Genomic DNA, 19,687 nt, shown 5'->3' on the forward strand with positions numbered 1-19,687 from the left:
ACCCAGTCTGAAAATGGTCCTCAAAGGGAGCCTATGAAGGACACACTCACACACACGCATTAGGAGTGGCAGAATTCGATGGGCCTGGCTTTGGTTGCCCACCACAGCCTTGAAAAATATTGCCATTAGCTCCTCTATACAACCAAGCTTAATCCTAAACATGACTTCAGCTCCCCCCGCCCCCCTTTTCCATCCCCTCCTTTACTCTCCCTCTTTCTCTCTCTCTCTAATCATGTTTTATACTTTACATTCCAGGCCAACTGTGGTGCCTGTGGCTATCTCGTCTCATTCCACATTCCCCGTTTCCATATGTTACGCCACTTCACAAAGAGTGCAGCAAAGCGACAGTATAGCTCCATTATTAGACAGGTTTTACTGGCTTATTGTACATATGTACTGTATATACTCAGGCTGAAAATACACAGTATGGAGGTTTTGATTTGTTTTCTCTAATGACGTAGGACAACAGAAATGACACATCCACATAAACATCTAACCTCAAACCCAGCCTCTCGTAATTGAATCCTCTACTATTGAGATGATGTCAGCATCCAAAACACTGCTGGGTATTTGACAGATGACAACACAGTCAAAATAAAATCTCAAAATAGTGCTGGCTCTACATACATTTAGTTTTAGAGAACAATTCTCAAAGAGTGGCTGGAGCAGATCAGTCATTTTAAACAGTTAACCCTTTTCACAAACCGCTGCTGTCTATTCAGCTTCCTGACAAATAACTCTATGGGCAGCAGCCTGGGCAGCACAAAGTGTGTGTTTTTGTGTGTGTACATGATTGTGTGTTTGCACTAATTGCTCTCTCACTCTGTATATGGGTGATCAGCTCATTTTCTCTCAGCTGGACCATCTAGGGAGTGAAAACAGAAAGCCAGTCAGTTCAGGCAGCAGACAACACGCTCATTGAGCTGAGGCCTGAACCTGAACTCTACAGCGTTGCCTCAGAGGGACACGCTATCACACACACACTCACACAAGTTTCACCAGCCAGTTGCCTGCGTGGATCTGTCACTTGTTTAAATGAACAAGCTGCATGACAACACATCCGACTGGAGTGTGTGCAGTGATGGATGTTTGAAACCACTTACCTCCAAATAAACAAGAACCCTGGCCATTTGTTAGTACTCAGACGTTAAGTCACTTCTCTGTGAAATTAAATAGTTTCAGCCTTGTAAGTTTATGAACTTTGATTCTTGATTCATTTCAAATGGGAGGTTAATTAACAACAAAAAGTAAAAGAAGATAAAATCCACAAGCATGTGACTCAACCTTTTACACAACTTCCTGACATGGATCATCAGCTTTTCCAATTTGTTTCATGCTCATTCATTAGTTTTGTCACTGATGAACAAAAACACTATGGCTCTATAAATAAAATAAATCTCATTAAGTCTGAAATAACCTGAACATTAGACACATTTGTGTGTCACACGAAGATGTTTCATTATCACTTCAACCCCTGCCTGGATAAAAGCCATAAAATGAACCAAGTGAGTCATCGTTATTTATTGAACTGAGCCTCTCCTCCCAACTTCAATTACGCACTAAAATGAGCATTCGCACATTAGCGCAGACATTGATTAACACACTTATGAGAGTGTGATGCCGCATCCTTTTTCCCACCAGCATCATTCACAAACAATCACAGGTACTTCACTTTCAAAAGCTCAAGGATGCAAATGAGTGGAGCCAAATCCTTCCCTGTTCGGAAATAAACTAAAAGGCTCCAGCGTGGTTCTCACAGTCCTACAAGCGGTTTTGATGGAGGGCTTTAGGAGCTTGACGTTTCAAAGAACTGAACCAAATTCCCCCTTGTAAATCTAAAGCAGCTTTCTGCTGATTAACATTCCGCGTTGGGCTGGGTAGACAGCAATATCATGGCGTGGAACCGAGTGAGTCAAATTGGAGGAGGAAAAAAAAAAAAAAAACAAAGGGTGGGGGGGATGGTGGATGGATTATGATGAGGAGTGCTGCTCACAGCAAAGTGGAAAAGACGCTCAGGAAAAGGAAGGCAAACCACTTTCTGGGCAGCCACTGATCGTTGTTCGCTCACACACAGATACAAGTGTGTTGTACATTATGACTGTGCGTCTGCAATGAAAGGTGTGGCCAATACTTGCATCAGCTAGGGAGTAGTCGAAGAAGTACTCTGATCTCCTCTCAAGTCGGTAGCAATAACTATAATTGGAAATAACCAGTGCAAAATTATTCTGAAAGGTTGGTGATCCCAGAAAAGCTAGCAAGAGCATGCTACAGTTTTAACAAATGCAAGTGACATAACTAACCGAGTTATATTCTGGCACATCAGACGAAATGAATACTATTATTACTTAAGCAAAAATGTTTGAGTAGCATTTTAATTGTTGAAGTTGGGGAAAGTGGAGCCCATCACTTTATATACTGTTGGGTCACATCATATTTCATGAGATTGTTTGCTTTATCTTCAAAGAAGATGAAATTGATGAGTGAGGTAAAAATGCATGCTAACATAAGATGGAACCACTCAAGGCACTAAAAACAGAAACATGCACAGTCAGCTCAATAATCAATGGAGGCTGCATTTTCTTTTATAGACCCGCTGCTATTTGTAGAGCTTTGTTGCATTAACGTTCTTACAACCATGCTCCAATTGAAGTTGCATTAAAGAAAGAACAACAACCCGCGGACTCATTCTGTCCACTATAACCTGTCATGGTGAATGTAAACAGTGAGGATGAACGTGTGTTATATTTCATTGCACCTCAGCAGTATTTCACAGCAGTGGACATAATGGAGCAGAGCTTTGTTTAAAGCGTCCGTAGTCCTTTTGTCTGCGGTAATGAGAGGGGCTGGTCCGTTTTAACACCGCCTGCCTCTACTGTTGTCCGTGACCATTGTTGACAACAACTGTCACTGCGAAAGACAGAAGAGAGGCGATATTTCTCTGCTGGGAGGGGGACGCATAGCTGTCATAACACCGGGCGGCTGGATTGGACCGAGCACCTCATACAATTAGTGAGGAAATCAATTCCACCGATGGGTATAAATCAGCGGACCACCCAAAGTCAGACACACATGATGACGTTCTGACAAACGTGCCCGGTGCGGTTTGACCACACACACATATCGGCACGGAAAGAAATAATGGTATGCATCGAGCATTGAGGTGTCATCACATCTACAAATCACGCAGCGATGCGTCAGTCTCTGAGATGGCAGCTCTAAATATCCTGTGTTTGTGACCTGGGTGCGTTAGGGACCTGTAGGGCGTGTCGAGATGTCCACCTCTTTAACAGGACGCAGTAAACTACCTTTAACCAGACCAGTCACCTCATTCAGCCGGCTGTATGGCCCATCTGACACCCGAGGGGGGTTTACAGCTCGCCCCTGACCCTCACACACCCCTAACACACACACACTCAACACAGCCTCAAAAGGCGTCTATGGAAAGGGACCATCCTCTTATGCAGTTATGTCACCTCTTGACCCCGCAGCTCTTCACACCCACAATGCAACACTTACACACACAAAGTCACACACTCACACATTCATCCTCATCTATGTCCATGTGGTGGTCAGCACTATGACACACTAAGAGTGAAACAAAGCCTCATTGTGCCCATGTTATCACGAGACAACACACATGCTTACCTACAGTACAATAGGTGTGGTCCAGGGGGTCAACATCTCCCCGACGTGTCACGAAATAGGAAAGTAAGATAATCACAACGAGATAGAAAAGAAAGCTAATTCTTTTTTTCACGTTATTTTAATTATTCTTGATTCCGTTCTCAAAAATCTGGGAATTAAAATCAATCTTCAGTTAAACTGCTCAAAACTCACGGACACAAAAGTATGTAAACTTTAATAAGAGGTTTAAAGAAGCCAGATTTATTTCATGTCACGTAATCATGTAACGCACGCATGCACACACACACATGGGGAGGATGTTGGAGTTAACGTTACAGAACCATGTTGTCTTTGTGAGCTCAGACTGATAAAACTATCAGTTTCCCCTCTTTCCTCTTCCTGTGGAAAAGATGACCGTGCTTATTCTTGACTGATTTGCACAATTTTGTTGGAGAGGGAGTAAAAAAAATTAAATAAAAAGAACACGAGTGAAATAAATGACAGAAAGTAATAACGTACAGCAAAAGTAATAAAGTCAACTTATTGTGAGTGTACTTGCTTATATCATCTCAGTTTATTTTGGCAAACTCAGAATATTTTAAAAAGAGAGGAACGCAGCTCCGATTTTTTTGGCTCAGTGGACAAATTTCAAAGCGTATGTTTTACCTCAGTCTGACTGTTAGCTGGCTGCATCTTATATAAATCCATTACAACTTTCCGAAGTTCAGCTATCCTTCACTTTGGGATGGTTCACAGCTACGACCCTACTCTGAAATTTGCTCATGCAGGTTCGGATCATCCTGAGTCATCGTTACTGTTGTCTTGTCTTCAAACACAGAGTTGACGATGATACGAAACAAAACTCACATCCCGGGTGTGATGAGCTGCTTCTTCTCTGCGGGGGGGGGGGCAAACATTCCTCTGGCCAAGTATGGCAGCAATACAAATAAAGTTGTGGGAGGTGAGCTTGTGTGTGTGTACACCCACAGTGAGTGGGGGGGTTTGTTTCCGAATGTGTTCCCAGCTGTTGCCTTTGCAGGTGCTACAGGAAAGCTTGACTCAGTGTGTGTCAGTGAAATACTTAATAAGGTCATCTCAACAACTTCAGACAGGTTTCATCTCCGCACTCTGTTTTAATGGGTCTGTTCGTGTGCGATTGTGTGTCTGTGAGCATGTGTTGTATGTGAGCTTGTGTGTGTTTTGCAGATCGTGAGAGGCTACTGTTCCATTGGTCTCTGTGGACCACCCACAGGAGCCCTCTCCTCTAAGCAGCAGATGGAAAAAGAAAGGCGAGGATCACAGACAAGGAGAGATATCACCTCAAGAGAGACTTTTGCCTTCCTCCGTCTCTGCTTCCTGCCATCCCGTCATATTTCTTCCAAGTATAAAACCAGAGCACTTTAACAAACAGCCCTCGAAGAAGTACAAGCAACGTCAAAGCCAAGCGCCATTTGGCTTTTAACTGCTTGGGAGGCCGAGTAGTTAGCGTGTGTGTGTATGTGTGTTAATGCATTTCTTCCTGAGTATCAGAGAAGACCTTGTCAATACGCTTCAACTGACGTTCCCACGATTCTTCCCAAAGCCACAATGGCTGAATAATAGCCGACAGACTCTAAGCGCTTCCTGACACACAAACACACACAAACTCACACCCTGGCACACACAGATATACATTTTCTACTGGCCACATTGTATATTACCCTTTACGCCCTTTTTAACTGAAATTAATAAAACTGCACTCAGCAGGAAACAACCAATAAATCGTCATGCACAACACACGCTCCTCGAGAGAACCTGAACAAAATCAGGGGGAAAGGGGGGAATATGGAAAAGTTTACAGATTGTTGTACGGTCGACCAACTCAGACTTGTACTATGTGCTGAGTGTCAGACTCTGACCATTGTGGTTATTGTTAGTAAATCATGACGAGTGAGAGGTGCTAGCCACATCCTGACCACACACACTAAAACACACAAACCCCTCAACCCTTCCCAGAGACCCGACTGCCCAGCTGAGACCCTCTAAAGGAGTGGTGTGGGTGTGTGAGTGCTTTAAAGGAATGTTTGTGTGGAACAGATTGGGGGAGATGACTATTCTTACACACACACACACACACACACACACACACACACACACACCCCTGTACAAACAGTGAACTGAGTGACAAATCTGTTTTCATTCTCCTTTTCCCCACTGTTGGGTCTGTCTGGGTGATGTTCGAGCATGTGTGCAGGTCCTGCTGGTCCTCATCATCTGCCCCCCTCCTGCATATGTAGAGCGGGTGACAGGTTTTCACTCGACAAAATCTCTATTTTCTGCACAATCCTTCTCCTTTTTTTTTATTCTCGCTCCAACTTTTTAGTTCTTCTACTTCCTGCCACATTCCAAGATAAACAACCTCTGCTTTGCCCGCTCGGGAAACCCCATGACCACGAAGGGCTAGACAGACAGAAGAGGCTCGTGGGATATTTCATTCAACTACTAGCCAAGTGTTCAGAGTTGGGGTTTGGACTACCCAAAGCCTTAAGCTATGAAAACACTGACACATGCGCACGCACGCACGCACACACACACACGCACACACACATCACACACACACTACCCTGGGACAACTTCCATTATCCAGTCAAGTCTCAGAAGTAATTGCAGAAACTACAGGGCGATAATTAGCTACGTTTTACCTTTGCCACTTGGGAGAAACATAACACACTCCATAATGAAGACAAGAAGAAGCTGGGGAGAGATTGGGTAAAGAGACAAATCTGCAGAGACTGTTAAAAGAGAAGAAGAAGACCTCCTGTGGAAAAACAGAGTGAGCCCATCAGCCAGCCTCTCACAATTTGATACCCAGAGATTACTGCACATATTAAAAAACAAGGCTGTGTGTGTGTGTGTGTGTGTTGATGCCTTCCCCAGCCGTTGACTCTGGGCTACAGGTTCCCAGGAGTTTGACTATAACAGCAACTCTGCTTAGGAAGTCTCTGGCTGACCCTCAGGCCAGAGGAGCCTTGGCAGGATATTCAACCAACGACCGCTGAACGACAGAAACTAGAAGCGAGAGAAGGAAAGCGAAAGTTTGGAAGATAGAAGACGGAGGGGAGTGGAAGGTTTTCTCTTAAATCGATTATCAGATTGTGGCGATGCATAAACCGCTCATGCACTCGACAAAGATAGCCTGAATGAAGAGCCATGCATGGTGTTGGATTGAGAGCTGCATGCAGAAATGCACAAGCCAGGGTATGAATAGTGCTTCACCTCACTGTGCTAGCCAGCTAACTGCTGCCCTCACCACTCTCTCGCTACCAACACAAGTTGGTCGGGGGGGTAATTATGGCCTTCAGAGCAGAAGTGCACTCGAGCCAAGAACCACCAGGCAGGTTCATTTCTTGCTCAATGATTTTTTTCCCTCGCTGTGCGTGTCATTGTCCTTCACTGCTGCCTTTCATTTTCCACTTCGCTCTCCTCCTTGTATCTCTCAGCACGAAGCCAGTTAGAGACATTAAACCTAATTTGGGACGTATGGGAGTTTTAATAGCCACATATTAAACATTTTGAAAACACATCAATAACACTCATCTCCTCTCCTCTGCTGGAAAAGCTGGTAACTCAACAGCACAGGGTGCATCGCTTTGTAAATCCTCATTATACTTTAACTAAAACTGTTCTAGATCAGGGCCTCTATCTCCTCTCTATCCATCTGTGGAAAAGAATTCACATGCACATGCATAAAAACATCTGTCGTTCACCTCCTCTGTGTCATACACACACTTTTAAAATATTATGTTATTAGCATTCTCGTGTTCCTCTCTGCAAGAGATGATGATGGCATTTCAAGGCTTGTGTGCGGAACACAGGGAGCAGCAGAGGAGGTGAGGATATATAAAGAAAAGGGGGGAGGCAGGGCAGGAGAGAGAGAGATGGAGCTCTTGGGAGGTTTCCACGGGGTCAGGACAAGAAGAGGGGCCCCGGCTAAAGTTTGTCTCTCTCCCAGCATGAGGCTGGAGATGATAGTTATCCAACCAAGACAAGAAGGATGACAACAATCTGTTTCCCTCAGCTCTGTTTTGACACACACACACACACACACAGACACACACACACACAGCAGATAGACAACCTAATGAGTTTAAGCAACACATCTTGTCACACCTGCATCCACAGATAAAGTAAATTCCTTTCCATCTTTGTCTGCCTGGCTGCTACTTATCAGTCTGCGTCTCTATCTCAAGTGATTTTTGATTTTCTTGGAGAGTTTGTATGCGAGCACTGTTCTGCTGTGTGTTATCTTTGTCTATTCAGACTCAGAGACTGTGCCACAATGTTATCAGAGTCACAGAGATGCATCAAGACATCTCCTTCCAACGTTTTCACATGTGGGGTTGCCTCCCTTTACTCGCTCCATTGTCCTGCAGGAATCTGATTGCCTGTGCTTTGAAAGTTTGTCAAAACAAAGTATTTTCGGCGTACCGAAAGAAAATAACTTTGTCAAAATGTTTGTATGAAACCACTTCGATGAATAAAAGCTGCTCTCGCTACATAGTTTGGCTTCGGAGCTGCTGGGTGGGTGTTGCAGTATTTATGACTTGTTGACCCTTGGGCAGACTCCCTCCCCCTCTTTCACTGTAACCTCCTGACTCATCTGCCCCTTACAGCCCCAACACACAAACACACCCTTTCCTTTCTTAGCGTCGGACTGGATTGCTGAAAGGCTCCTTGTGTGGACTGAGGACCTCTCTCCTCAAAGCATCCCTAGAGGAGAAAACATTTCCAATACATATATACAATTACAAATAACTATGAAAAAAAGTAAAAATAAAAGACAACCAAACATATAAATATATCAGCAAACACAGATACTGATATGTATGTGAATGGCTCATAACAGCCAATCGGCCAAACAATAAATTAGTCAGACTGTGCGAGTATGGAATTATTGGCGCATTTATTTAACAGAAAGGTGTTTGACCTCTCCATCTTCCCAGATTCCTCCCTGGCGGACCTCCATCAGAGTCAACACTCGGCTGGGGCTTACATTAGACATTATATATTTGGTTTAACTTCTGTCGGGCCGCCTTTGAGAGTACCTTTACAGCGCCTTTTAACAGAGGCGCCATAAGGCCAGAGCACTGACGCGTTGACAAGTGTACGTAAAATATCTGCAGTATATGGACTGTGCCTGATGTTAAACACATGGAAAATAGTGAGAATGCTTGTTCAAATAGAGTCAAAATTAGTCACACTTGCGTCAACAGGCCGTACGGGGGGAGCAAACGTCTAATCGTAACATGTTTAATAATCCCATTGGGTTTACATAGAATTTATCAGGAACCAGTTAGATGATCTGATGAAAACATCGGCATTGTGACTGTTTTAGAGGCTGTGTTTTGCTCTTTGAGGTCGGGAAGAGGGGAAAGCATTGAGGGGTGCGCCTCGTTTAATCCGCGCTCCGTTTAACTGCTGTCTGACTGACTTCCTCTGCAGTCTCCACACACCACCAACAAGAAGTCACTCAAGATATTAATAGCGCAATGCATATTCTAACAGTGTGTGCTGACAAACACAAAGCACAAAGCTGAATTAACCACTTGAAACACAGAAAAATAAGTGCATCCATCTTTTGAGAGAAAGCAATGTCTTCAGACGTTTTTAATTAGACACAAGCTGAAACAAAGGAAATTCCAATTTTCTGGACACACTCAAAGAAGGCGTCCTTTTTATCAGTGTGAAATTCCAGCACATACCACCCTACTCCCTTCTCTAACTTCCCCCTCCACCGCTATTATGCTCAGTAGGCAGATGATCTCAACGTTTTGAGAGGAAACTTGGCTGCCATCACCGGAGTGTAATATGTCCAGCGCTGTCTGTGACCCTGCAGTGACACACAGATGGCCAACACAACGCAGATAGCCAGCCAGAGAGGATAGCCAGACGAAAGAGACATAGCAGATGTGGATAAATAGACAAGACTCTTCTAATTTCCGGGCATCCAGATACACCTTCACAATACAAATTCAAACACATAACAATGTATACATGGGCACCGCAGGCATACACGGGCGAAGCGAGACCATAGCCAAAGAAATAGGTCAGGTCAGAGTTTTTATTATTGCACCAGCCATTCGCGTGGGCAGTCGAGCCGTAGAAGTTTCCACACAAACACAACATAGACACAAACCCAGACACACTCCTCAGCATTTTGAAAGGGAATGCAAAGACATGGTGATTATGTGTAATAAGGAGCCTCTGGAGTTTGCAATGGAAATACAGACCCACCTGAGGATGAGTGTTCCAGCTCTGTCTGTATCCCTTAAACTATCTAAACCTCCGTTCACCTTTAAGCACATCTAACCCTTAAATCACAGTGTGTGTGGCAGGGATTCTTAACGTCACACCTCCACCTCATCAAGTATGTTGTGTTGCTGACTTTTCCTAAAAAATATATACATCTTCATTTAGTTACCCGTGGGCTCCAAACTGTTTATTTTGGTTCCAGGATACGGTCCACATGTGGTGCATGTGGTGGATGTGCTCTGCAGATCTTATCAACTGAGAGAGACTAAAATCTACGGCTGAGGGCGTCCTGCCTTGACAGTGTCTGTTTTCCTGTGCCCACATGTGTTCTCCATATGGCCCCGCTCTGAACGTCCTTCTCTCCACTAACCACAAAGGACTTCCTTACTGTACGTGGTTTTGGTCTAAATATGCTGCGTGCACCACAGTGGCTCTTTTAATCACCACATGTCCATCTGAAGGACCTTGAACCAACAGGTGATTTTTTTTTTTACAAATGGTTTTGGAAAATAAAATTTAAACAAACGTCGGGTGTTATGAAAGCGAAGATGCCCGGAAGCAGAGAAAGAGATACAGAGAGAACAGAGAGTTCTGAGAGGTCAGAGATTATAGTGTGGTCTGAGAATAACCAACAGCAAGAGATGAAAAAGTAGAAGGACAAAAGGACAGTGGAGGGTTTGATGGACACTGACTTCCACTCACAATGTGGCTATCAGGACAACTGATTTGTCCAGTGATGTAGGCAAAAAGAGATCAAGCCACTGAGCCTCTGTGTTTACGTACGTGTCGTTGCTGACAAAGCTGCAAGCTCGACAGGCAAACAAACACATTCCAGTGTCTGAGGGGGGAGAGACGGGAGAGGCAGGTGGTGAGAGGGAGAATGGATAATAGGACAATAGAGAGGTAATGAGCATTATGATTGTTCAAAAAAAGCAAAGAGAACTAATGGGAACGAAACCCCTCTCCATCTGTCACTGGAAGAAAGAAAGTGTAAATCGCTCTCAGCCTTCTCCTACACTTCCACTTGGGTTTAGTTAAACATAACCTCTATAAACAGATTGGTCTTGGCCCGGATATCCACAGTTACACCAGAAGACCGTTGCCCCAAGAGGCAAATTTGGTCGTCAGATGAAAGCCGATGGGCCCAGAGATTGAGTCAAACTGGATTAGACACCCACTCGTCACACTGATAGGATGTCAGTCACTCAATCCTCAATCTAGTACGCTGAAAGAAAAAGCAAATCCACGCCAACATGCACACACACATTGCAGAGCTGATGTGAGATGGCAGCGATGACAGGATATTAAGGCTGTAGTGGCCTCTTTGTGACTGAAAGGCAACATACACACACCCGCACCCGTTAACCGTCATGGTGGGCACTTCGCCGACTGAACCTGGCACTCACCAACAAACTTGTCATAGAAGCTGCTGCTACTTTTCCATTCTCCCTCTTGCACTCTTTCTTTCTCTCTCCATCCAAGCCTCCCTCTGGAAAATTGGACAGCTGTTTGGGGTGTTGGAGAAACTGCTTCCAAACATCATGAAAGCCGTAAACTGTTGCTCAACCTGTTGAAGGTGGCCTGTGAGGCAGTTCCTGAAATTAAGGAGCCGTTTAACTGTGTGAAGAACTGATGTTGCTCCTACAGACATATTTTTATTTAAAGCGAACTTTTGGCTTTGGAGAGGCAGTGAGGAGTGAAGAGGTAAAAAATGCAAGCCCTTAACAGAGCGTGTCTGTCTCCTGACAGCGTTTGAGTACTCCACCCTCTGTACACTCACTGCCTTGTCATGCAAGACTGTAGTAAAAGCATCTTCTTCTCTTTGTCTCCATTGTCTCAGTATGTATTTAAATTTGTGTTTGCGTACAAGGGCAGTGCACCTATGGATTTTTCTGAGGTGTGTCAAGTTTATGGGCAGTTGCTGTTTGCCATGTAAGTGAAAGTAAGAGCGATGGTGAAAACACCAAAAAATAAATAAATTGTGAATATGCAATATCAACATCATTGGATGTTTTTATGCCTGGAAAACGTAAAGGTGGACAGAGGACGGAGTCATGTGTGTGACAGTGTGTCTTACAGACAAGTGTGTTTGCTTTTCCAGTGCAATATATCTGAGCCTCGCCATTCAAACTCCACACACTGCTGCTCTGACTCCATCGGACAAAGAGGTCACTGACGGAGTCACAAAAAGCTCCCTCTTACAGCCCGTTTACAAAAACAACAGACAAAAAAAATCATTACTTTCCCGGCTTAGCTCAGGAACATCCAAAAAAGAAGCAGTGTCCCTTTTTTTCAGTGGTGGCTAAGGGAAATGATCACAACCCTTCCTTTGGCACGCACACACAAAGACACACACTCAGAGATCTGGTTGTGGCCAACCTGGCTACATAGATCAACATAGCTTGAGAGGATCCGTGGGATTGCAGCTTCATCACTCCCTCAAATTATTTCTAAAAACTCCATCCAGCCAAGTCTGAATGAATCCAACAGATTTCAAGAGAGGTTTTTTTTTGTATCCAACCCCTGGTCCTGCAAATCTGTTTCCATTTAAACTAAACACTACCTGATCCTCCGTGCTCCCTCTCCTCACCCCATAACCCCCTGGAGCCTGCCCATCTCATCTGTTTGCATGTGATTAAATATCACAGCCACATCACCCACAGAACTGTTCTCTATCAACTGCAGGGGATGGCTTTAGTTTTGCTGGAGAGCACCAGAAGAGAAAGCGATGCATGGCAGCTCATACCTATTAACAAGTGGAACTGTGATGCTTGGCATTGATTTTTTGTCAGGGGTGAGGAGCAGGGGAAATTATGATTTTTTATTTTTTTTCCCCCGGAGGTTTTGTGGTTTAACACAGACTCATAAGGTTGTTCAAGGTTTACTTGTATTAAAGCAAGGCAGAATTGATCTGCACTGCCACAGACAAAACCAAATTAAAATTCTGAATGGAGCTCTGTGTCTTTTTCTAGGCAACCACAGCCTGTAACACTCAATCAAGCAATTTAAGCTAAATAACTGAGTGAGAGTGTGGTGTAGCTACAAGTTGGATAGTGTTGTAGAAGCAATATCAGATCTCTTCCAGCGACTGACTACTTGTTTTTTGTCCAGGGTCAAAAGTCTTTACTGTAACAAAGACGTCTTTCATGCACATTTTTTCAGAGTCACATTGAAAATGAACAATGTACTAAATACAGGTCAGATACATAGTCAGAGAGACACTATTTAGCAATGTCTGTTTTCCTCCCTTCTGATTCATTTGGCATATTTTACTTTCACTTCCAAATTTATTTCCAACCATGGATTTTTAGTTAGTTCAGAACACTTGCACAATGTTGGTGTTATTTCATAACCTCAATTTATCACTTTGTCAAGGCAATTAAGCACGATAACATATTTCCTCCCACCTCAGCCTTAAGGTGTTGAGTCATTATCGGTTATGTTGCCAAAACTTGCCATGCAACCCCACTTTTTTCCCTTTTTGGCTGGTGTTGCTATAGCTACTGATTGAGTGAGCAAACCGGACAAAAAAAGACACAAAGCACCTATGGCAACCAAGGCCGACATGATCCGCAGAACAATCTGCAGTGATGGCCTATGCCTGTATTTTCTGGCAATCATCCTCAATCTGAGGCAGTTCTGGCCATTTTAGTTCCCTAAACGAGATTAGGATTTGATTTAGATTTGGGTTTAGCAATCTGGTATTCCAGTTAACACAACATACTTTCCTGGATTTAATAACTACCAGAAAGAGTAACAGCTGCCCAGGGCCAGATTGCATATGTGCAAGTTTTTCATCCATTTTTCAGTTCCACCTAAATACAGGAAAAAAATCTGCACATAACTCATTTGATCTGTGTATATAAGTAAAAAAAAAAAATAATATAAAGGACAAGAATGGCAACACTTTCTCTGAGTCATCAAATCTTGCGGATTCTACCACTGAGAAACAATTCCCTTCTCTACCGCAGACCTCTCCCTTTTGACATCCAACACTTTCCCAAAAATTATTTTAGACTCCAACACAGGTGCATGTGGGAGTGCTGTCTCTAAGCCAGACTTCACATTGGAATGATTTGATCCTTTCAACAAAACCATTCCTACCATCCAGGCAATGCACTGAGCCGTCCGGTCCAAGATTCCAGCCATCTTCCAGCCAGTCTTCCTGCTTCCCTCATTAGCTGCCCAGCAACCTAACGTGCACGACAGATTCCCTCGAGAACCATAGCCAGGCCTCTGTGGTAATGCATGTGACACACTAGCTGCACTTTTTTCCAATTTAAACAAGCCCAAATAAGCAGTCTATAGTTTTCTCTGGACAGAATAAAGACTTGAGCACTCCTCCTCAGGAATGTGATTAGAAAGACTAAATCAAGATGCTTTAAAGTGTGCTGCTGCTATTTCTGTGTCTCTATTTGTGTCCAGTGCTTTTTTTCCCCTGGAGTATCTGCCATCCCCATGTTTATTTGCTTCCTATCTATCAGCGCTTTACAGTAAACAGTGTTAAGAAGTATGACTCATGCTGCCCTAATGCAATAGGACGAGCGTGGCAGGAAATCAAAATAATGACTGAATATTGAAAGAGGAGAGGAGCAAGTGGCGACAAGCTACACACAAGGGAGTGACTCTGTTAACTAATTCATTTCACAAACTTAAAAATGCTGTGTTGAAGCATGTGAAGTAAATTGGATCTCGAGTCCAAATAATAGCCAGACAAATCATTTGTGGTGTCATATCTGCGAGGACATTACTCTTTTCTTAAGCAGAGGCTGTATACCCACACATGTTGAAGCACCCACAAAAAAGCCCATTTAAACACGTGCAAGCCAGCTCTGTAATGGGCCAGTGTTTTCACAGCTGGGACTGGACAAGAAGCCAGGGCAAACACTGAGATGGATCATCAGTGTCTTTTTGTGTGTGTGTGTGTGTGTGTGTGTGTGTGTAGCCTGAGGTGGTACATGCATCATTGAACGCTCTCACCCAAACATAAATTGTAGTGGTTTGTGAAGGATTAACCCTTATTATCCAGCTGTATGACTTAACCCTTTGCACACTGACCTGCTGACAGTGCTCACAAGGTTAACCAAAATTCACGTGTACAGTTATTCAGGTCAAACACAGGCTTGTTGTCAAAGCCTGGACAAATACGCTGCTTGCCAAACACACAAGCAATCGCACAAGGATGAACTTTAATTCTGTTTCGCCATAATGTCCTGATATGTTTCCCAAAAGTGTATTTGATGGTGCTCCAGATTTGTGGAGCAGGGAGTGTATTTTCAGAGTGCTGGTTTCCCCATCTGTGTGACCACAGTGCTGGGCCGCTTTCCCTGCATCTTTCTGCCCACTGTTCCCACGCCTCTTTCTGGGCTAAATACATATTTAGGGAAATACTGCGCAGCAAATCATATGCCCCGTTCTCTCAGGGCGCACAGAACCCATTACTCACAGCCTCTTCACTACCTGATGCTGAGAAACTGAACTTTGTTGTTTGTTAGTACGAAACCAAATCTAAGTTTGTGTAAATGTTGCTGAACATGAGTGCTCTCCTTCAACTCTGCTTCGGGTTCCTACAGTTTTTCACATTCAAGGTCTAAAGTAGCCCTTTGCAACCACAGTCTTCCACTTCTGGCCACTGCGAAGCTTGAATGGAGCGAAGTCAGACTTAAAAACACTACTCTACTGTCAACTAGAATCAACTCTAGTTAGCAAATCTAATGACTGGACGACTGTTCTAGGTTGGATGCAACAAAGTCTGAGAACATTTCTTAAGTTTCACAAAAACTCACATGGGGATGCATTTTAACAAACGAGCATCAGACATCTGTGTGCCAGTCATCAAGATCAATGATTTCATAGCCACTTCCACTGTCCATTAGCAGAGCAACTACTCTGCACTTTAACATGCCCCACAGTAACGTCAATACATATTACACCAGGAAGAGCTCGCTCGAGATATATCCCTGAAAAGAGAAATGAATGACAAATGGATTCTTCTGTATAGTGGTACTATGCAGCGAGTTCAGTCAGTGCCGTGGAGCCATTTGAACACATGTAAAGCAGACTAAAAAGTGTATGTGTGTGTGTGTGTGTGTGTGTGAACGTGCTCGTACCACTGTGTGCATGAGTAATGAATAAGATCCTGGCACATCACAACCAAGTTCCTCTAATGCACTCCCAGTAGACCAGAAGAAATAAACAGATAAAGATGAAGTGGACGTAAATGCAACGGCAAAGAAAGAGAGAGAGAGAGAGAGAGAGAGAGAGAGAGAGAGAGAGAGAGGGTGCCAAGAGTGAGAGTCAGCAAGAGAGGGCAGGAGGAGAGGAAAGGAGGGAGGGAGTTTTCAGAATTGTTATTGGAGCCGTAGAAGTCATTTCTGGCTTAAAGAGTTCCAGATGTGGGCCAGCCTCTGAGAAAAGAAAGAATTGGAGAAAAGGAGAGAAATCAAGAGGGTAAAGGGGGGGGGGGTATTTATCAGACCGTGCCCAACCATTTGATCAGTAGTCCGTCCCCCACCCCCAGTTCTGAGTCTGGCTTCAGGACAGAAAATGAATCTGTGCGTTTGTGTGCACTGATGGTTGTAGCGGTAAAGGGGACTTCAGTGGGAGCGGCGGGGGGGCTGAAAGCCAGGTTTAGGGTGTGGGGTGTCAGGTGGTAAGGTGGTAGAGGGGCATGTGGCCCAGTCGTGGAGCTATAAAAAGTGAGGGTGGTCAGAATAATAGTCTGTTGTTATTACACACGGGTCTTTCTCAAAACCAGTGACTGAACTCACCAAAATAGGAGAGTCAAAACCCAACCAAAGGACATCTGGTTAAATGCTGGGACAAAAGCTGCTCTTTAACTTATTTAGCAATAAAATAGTTCCAACGCAGGCGTATGGCAGCATAACAGAGAAGTTCAACGCACTGCACTCTTTTTAGCACTTGTAAGTTTGAATTATGATGAAACCAGTGGTTGCTGCACAGAATAAGAAATGCAACAGAGAGTGAGTTTGTGCATGGTGTGTGTGCAAGTGCTGCCTGACCTCAGGCCTTTAGAAAGTCTTCTTCACAAAGAAAGGTGCTCCTGTCTGATAACATCTTAACTCAGATCAATCGTGAGTCTAATTTTTAAAACCCTCTAATAATGGCTACTTGTTTTCTCCATTCCTCTCTCCGTGTGCATGTCCATGGGCGTGTGCGCTTGTGTGCCCAGCTTCTCCAGCATTTGTTTTCACCCACTCTGCATTGGGCTTAGCTGCTAGATCACACAACAAAAGGCCATTGTGCTCCTGTTAAAAGCTCTGCTCCAGGGAGCTGGTAGTGGGCCACAGACAAAGGCTGGTTACATTGTCCCAACACAAGCTCATGAATCAGTTCCACTCTGGACTGCCAAAACAGCCATGGAAAGAGCGCTATGAGTGTATTAGGGGTTTTGAGGCAGGAGAAAGTTAATTTAGGAGGGACATGAGGGTGGAGGAAACAAATGGACAGGGAGCAGGATGCACATCTGGAGCTGGAAGAGGGGAGCTGGTGCTCCAACAGGAGAAGAGGAGGAGAGCAGGATGAGGAAATGGGAGAAAGGATAAGGATTTTGAAGGAGCGCAGCCAGCACAGCAGGAGGAGGAGAGGTGAAGTCAGCACAAACACAGAGCTGTGTCAACAGACAAGCCTCCTGCCTGAGCTCCAAAAGGCTCAGTGCAAGACCAAATCACAACAGCAGAGCAAGAGTTACATTTCAGAACTCAACTGTGCAACAGACTGATGAGAGTGAAGCGGCTCAAATTTAATTTGGCAGCTGGGCACAGGATCCAGGTCAGAGAGAAAAGACTTCCATTGTTCACATGAGATGCCTCTGCGCTCTTATGTTCCTATTCTGACAGGTTGAATTAACAACGACTCCATCAAATTTTAAAAGGAACAAAACGCTGCTATTGTATCCAACTGCAGGCCACATTTCACCTTTTCCACACGTGCGCTGAGAGGAAGTGGAAAGTGGAGGCCAACACTTTGGATGGAGGAGTGTGAGAGAAATAAAAAAGTTATGACTTCAATTACTCAGCAAAGTAAAGTCGCAGCACAGTTTTAGTTCTTAGGGCACCGGAGGGGAATTAAAAGTATATTTACCATTGGCGTTCTTCCCGCAGATCAGGTGCTCATAGAGCTGCAGGACCCCCCACAGCTCTGCGTCATTGTTCACAATCACCTCCAGAGCCTCTGCGCTCACCGGGGCGCCACCTGACCCGGCGTCCGGCCCCGAGTGACTCCTCTCGGCTGACAGCACCCGAGCTCCTGCCTCCTCCACCAGAGCCTCCATGCATGAAGTCAGACATATAGCCGCGTACTCGTGGATGCGCACGGAAATGCGGGTGTCCACCATCCAGCGGAAGAAGCGTCCCACGGAGAAGGAGAGGCCGCACCGGGCTGACTTGCCCTTCCTCAGCAGCTCCCCGGCGCTCATGCTGTACATGGAGATCGCTTTGACCGTCGCGGAGACGCAGTGGTCGGCCAGGGCCCAGCTGAGCACCAGCCTCATGGCGCTCTGCACCTCGAAGCGCGTGCAGCGGCAGTGCATGACGCTGAGCCGCTGCGCCTCTCTGGAGATGCGGATCAGAGCCCTCCGCAGGAGACCGGACAGCCTCCGCACGGCCTCCGGGGAGAACACGGGTGCGGGTCCGCCCTTGACGCTCCCACTCGCGGCCACTTTGCGAAGTATCTTGGCCACTTCTTCCTCGGTCCAGGGGAACTCTTCCAGCTCAGGTAAGCGGGGGCACTTGGAGAAGATGTCCTCCGGGTCCTCGGGCAGGACCGTGTTGACCGTGTCCCAGCTGTTGTTCCTGCTGTTCATGGAGCCGGAGTAGTACCACCAGTTGCCCCGGTGTGGGGCCGTCATGAACGCCTGGGAGTTGGACTTGGAGGAGGACAGGCTGAGGGATTTACACGAGTCCCCCGCGCCGTAGCCCGAGTCCAGGGTCAGGTCCTCCAGGGTTTTCATGTGGACGTTGCTCAAACCGGCCATTGTGGTGAAGTGTCTTTTACCGGAGGTGCAGTCGAGGAGCCGGTGGAAGTCAATCAAACAGGAGCCGAAACTCCCCGCACAGCTGGATGAACTGGTTACACGACGCACTTGTCAGACATGCCGCTGAACGGAGCCGAGTGTGGGGCAGCGAAACGACACAGCTCCACCGACCCCACCGCACACAGACGTGATCTCCAAATTAAAACCGAAGAATCTCGGTCGTTGACAAACTTGGCAGCGAGGAAACGTGGACTTCGCACCGGGGCCAGATTTTTAAAAAACTTTTTTTCCTCCTCACTCTGCGAAAACACAACGAAATGTCTCCCCGCTCCTCAGACACGGTCACACCCGAGTTCAGCTATCACAGCAGGTCCCATTGATCCGCTCCACGCACCGACACTGGCTGGGTTTCGACAGTCACCGTGGAGAAGACGCCCGGGTTCAGCTCATCTCTCCCCCGCTGCGGAGCCTCTGGTCCCGGAGCAGCCCCTCGGCTACAGATGTGTGAGGGGAGGGGCCGCGGCTGACTGACAACACGGAAGTAGCGCAAACACCAATCAGGAGGCGGCTGAGTGTTTGCCACAGCCAATCAGGGCCCCGCACAAGAACTTCTCCAAAGTTGGGGTGGGGGTTCACTTTTAACTTTTTGAATGTAAAATCTGAACTGTCCAGGTTTGGGTGAAAGGTTTCTATTGGCACAAATTGAATAGAACAAAAAATTATATTATTTGTTGTTTTTTTACTCTGTATTTAAATACTTTATATTTGTATAAAGGA

The 19,687-nt window shown here is 45.3% G+C and overlaps 1 protein-coding gene across 1 annotated transcript in view; it reads right to left on the minus strand.

The window, feature by feature from the left end:
• abtb2b (ankyrin repeat and BTB (POZ) domain containing 2b) overlaps positions 1-19,549 on the minus strand; it is a 41,531-nt gene extending 21,982 nt beyond the window's left edge. Inside the window, exon 1 of the mRNA XM_020102199.2 lies at positions 18,019-19,549. Coding sequence (XP_019957758.1) covers positions 18,019-18,910 — 892 coding nt within the window. The 5' untranslated portion in view covers positions 18,911-19,549. The remainder of the gene's footprint in view (positions 1-18,018) is intronic.
• Positions 19,550-19,687: the final 138 nt, after the last annotated feature.

This window comes from Paralichthys olivaceus, chromosome 7 (assembly GCF_024713975.1).
Source record: "Paralichthys olivaceus isolate ysfri-2021 chromosome 7, ASM2471397v2, whole genome shotgun sequence".
Lineage (NCBI taxonomy): Eukaryota > Metazoa > Chordata > Actinopteri > Pleuronectiformes > Paralichthyidae > Paralichthys > Paralichthys olivaceus.